Source organism: Lipotes vexillifer, unplaced genomic scaffold (genome assembly GCF_000442215.2).
Source record: "Lipotes vexillifer unplaced genomic scaffold, Lipotes_vexillifer_v1.1 scaffold988, whole genome shotgun sequence".
In the NCBI taxonomy this organism is placed as follows: domain Eukaryota; kingdom Metazoa; phylum Chordata; class Mammalia; order Artiodactyla; family Lipotidae; genus Lipotes; species Lipotes vexillifer.
In genome coordinates, this window is record NW_006797916.1 from 424,160 (window position 1) to 427,566 (window position 3,407).

A 3,407-nucleotide genomic window follows, 5' to 3' on the forward strand; every position below is an offset into this window, starting at 1 on the left:
CCGAGCATGGCCCCTCACCTGAGAGCCTGGCCTGGGCACCACGGAGAAGGGTCATCCCTGCCCCAGCTGCCCGCACAGAGCCTGGTGGGCGACACTCGCCTGTGCAGCGGGGGGCATGCAGGCGGGACGGCGGGGCCTCGGGCGAGGGCAGGGCTGGAAACAGCCTCGGCAGTAAAGGTAAAGAAGGCTTTGGAATACCTAGAAGTTTCTTACTGTCCAGTTTCTGCCTGTTGAGGGGGTTTGTGCCGTAGAGCAGGGTATGCGCCTCCGAGTGCACCGTCTGCAGCTCCTCCAGGGTGGCCTTGCGTCCGCGGATGCACTGCGGGGACAGAACAAGACAGGTACTGCAGGGGTGAGCCTCAGCAGAACACTGGCACCCAGGAGGAGATGAAATTCTATATGGGCACGAGCACAAAGTTATTTGGTTATTGTGAAATCCAAAGCAAACATCACCTGACGCGACACTTGAAAAATATTTAAGAAATATTTTTCAGGGTTTGCACTTTAATTAAAACTTAGGAAAACGTTTTTAAAAAAGATAATGCCAGCCTTCAACGCTTTAACCTTCACGGTCACACAACTGATTTGGCATCAAATTATTGCTTTGCTTTCCAACTGCCAGGGTCTGGTCTTAAAAGAGAGACGAGCTGCCTGGGGGTGGACCTGCTCTCAGGAAGCGGGGGCCAGACCCCAACTCCTTGGGCATCTCCGAGCCTTCCCGCGAGCCTGAGACGGCCCGCAGTCGTCTGACACCGCGATCTGCGTGTCCGTCCGCATTTTTCTTCAGTTTGGAAATTCCTCAAATCTGGACGCCTCGGCTATTTTCAGATGTTCTCCAGAAATTATCTTGAGCTGAGCTACATTTACTTAACCTTTGTGAAGGAGGCTGGTTTGTGAAGCGGGATTCCAGTTGACACTTCTTTATACTTTCCGAGGGCCAGAGCGACACAGGAAGAGCCAACAGGACCCTGGGGGCCCAGGAGGAGCCCGTGGGCTCGCTGGGCCGGATGCACCCCCGTGCAGGGGCAGGCCAGGAGCTGCGCTCCCCCCAGGAACCTCCAGGGAGGCGGCAGAACCGCTCCTAACGGTACAACAGGCCTCCCAGAGACGCCGCCGACGCAGGAGCACAGGGCAGGGGAGCCGGAGGCCGGCTGTGACCGAGGCTTTGCCGGTCTGGCCTCCTCTTCGTGGAGGGGCCATGAGGCCACAGAGAAAGCTGCCCACCCCGTGGAGTGAGGGACGCTGGCCGGGAGGCCTGGGCACCGGGGGGTCGCCCGGTGCCTCTGCTTCTCCTCTGTCGGGGCCCCTCCAACAACCCGTGTTCCCTCAGCCGAGGGAACACGCATCACCCTCTGGACCTGAAGGTGCCCCGCACGGTGAGCATCCCCGCACGTCGAGGGCACGCCTGGTCCTTCACCCTGGGTCTCCTCGGTACCCAGGGGCCCCCGCGGCCATCGGCGCCGGCCCTCAGTGCCAGGGGGATGGACGAGCAGCTCGGTCTGCTCCCCTCGCCTCCGTCTCCTTCCTTGAAACTACCCTGGAGGCCCCGGGCCCGAGGGGACCCTCCTGGGGGTGAAGGAAGCGGCTCCTGGGAGGCGGGGCGGGGTGGTGGTCCTGCAGCGGAGGATGAGGGCACGTCCGCCGGGGCGATGCTGCCCCCCAGTGGTGCAGCCTCGCGGGATCTGGGAGCAGATGCCCAGGGTTCCAAGCCCACAACCTCGGGGTCCCCGTCCTCTCCAGAGGGACTCCAGGACAGGATTCTGGACCCAGGCCCCGTGCTTTCCCCTCCAAACACCATGTATCGCCATAAACTGGCAGAGAGATGGGGTCATGTGGGACAACTGACCTCAACTCCTAAATACTCTGGCTTCTGGGGAAGGTGGGCTGGATGGGGGGCAGAGCGGGGTTCGGACCACACCCGCCCTCCAGACGGGCTGCTCCGGGCCTCGCCCAGGTGGCACTGGGCTGTGAAGGACGGACACGGACGTTCTGCTCATCCACGGGGCTCTAGCTTTCCAGGCCTGCAGGGCAGCACACGCCATACTGCACCCCATCCCCGGCTTCACAGGGCTCCCAGCGTGTGGGGCGACAGCAGGCCCCCACTTGGTGGGCACGTGGAGGGCTGGCTGCCACTGTCCTAGAGGGCTCCTGGGAGGGGGTGCCACCTGCCCCGCTCCACGGATGACGATGCTGTGGCGCCCATGGCCTGGAGCTCCCCCCACCCTCCTCCCCGTGCACCCGCACAAACGGTCCTCCGCTTCCTCTCACCCCAGAGCTCAAGACCCTCTTGAAGCCGCATGCCAGGAAACGCCTCTCGCCCATCAGAAGGATGGAGGAGCCTCAAAGGCCCTTCAGCAGAGCCGTCCTGTCCTCATGGGCCTGGGGCCACTGCAACGGTGGGTGGGCAGCGTGAATCCCAGGCCCCGACGGGCCGGAGCAGAGGCAGCTCAGCCCGCCTTGTCGGCAGGCAGCGTGGTCGCCTTGCCAGGCGGCTGGGACAGACGCGAGGACCCGCCGCTCAGAGGGGTAGAGGCGGGGGCAGTGCTGTGCTTGGGAACCAACGCCAAGGAGACCAGACCGGCCCGCGCACCCTCCCTGCCTCGGCGGCCGGAGGCTCCCCACACCCTGGGAGAGGCTCTCGGAAAAATTCAAGAGAACTTCCAAGGGAAAGCCAACAGGATGACGGATCCCCCAGACCCCGCCCTTGCGGCAGAGGCCCTGGGACGGCCTGGCCACGTGACCTGGGCGCTGACGGGGAGCCTGGCTACGGGCTGGCTTCCCAGAGAACAGGAGTGTGCGAGAGGAGGTGCAGGATAGGAGAGCTTGGCATTCCTCTGGAAGCCAGGCCCGTGCACCCGCCTGCAGGGCCCGTGTCCTCCCCCAGGCCCTCCCCCACTCAAGCCCTGGCTCACGCGGCCCGCATGGGCCGCCCTCCTCGCTGCCCGCGGGCCGGCCTTACCTCACATTTGCCTCGAAGGCCGGTCTCCTGCAGCCGGGACCAGATGCTCTGGATGCGCCCGGCGTGCTCCGGGTGGCTGTTGGTGTTCCCACAGGTGCACTGGTGCTTCAGCATCAGCGTGTCATACACGAGGCCTGGGGCAGAGGGGGGGGCGGCCGCCATCAGATGAGCCCTCGGGTTCCTGGGCAGCTGCCCCGCCCGCCGCCGCTCACGGCACTCGCCCAACGGTCAGAGTCCCCGCCACCCAGGGGGTGGAGGGAGCTGAGTGGCCTGCAGTGCGGGGGGCAGGTGGGGCAGGAAGAACCGAGAAGGCAGGCGGCCCGCCCCCAGGTCTCTTGGCTGTGAGCCCTGTGGCACTCACGTCCAGGGCACTGCGCTGACCCAGAAACAAGTGAGATTTTGGTCCAAAACTCGAGTCTCTCTGTCAGGGAACTTCTCTATCGAGCGG

The 3,407-nt window shown here is 64.4% G+C and overlaps 1 protein-coding gene across 1 annotated transcript in view; it reads right to left on the reverse strand.

The window, feature by feature from the left end:
• The window catches only part of HDAC4 (histone deacetylase 4), a 221,648-nt gene that overhangs the window by 44,068 nt on the left and 174,173 nt on the right, over positions 1–3,407 (reverse strand). The window contains 2 exon segments of the mRNA XM_007469941.1: positions 199–319; positions 2,960–3,093. Of these exon segments, the coding sequence (XP_007470003.1) occupies positions 199–319; positions 2,960–3,093 (255 nt within the window).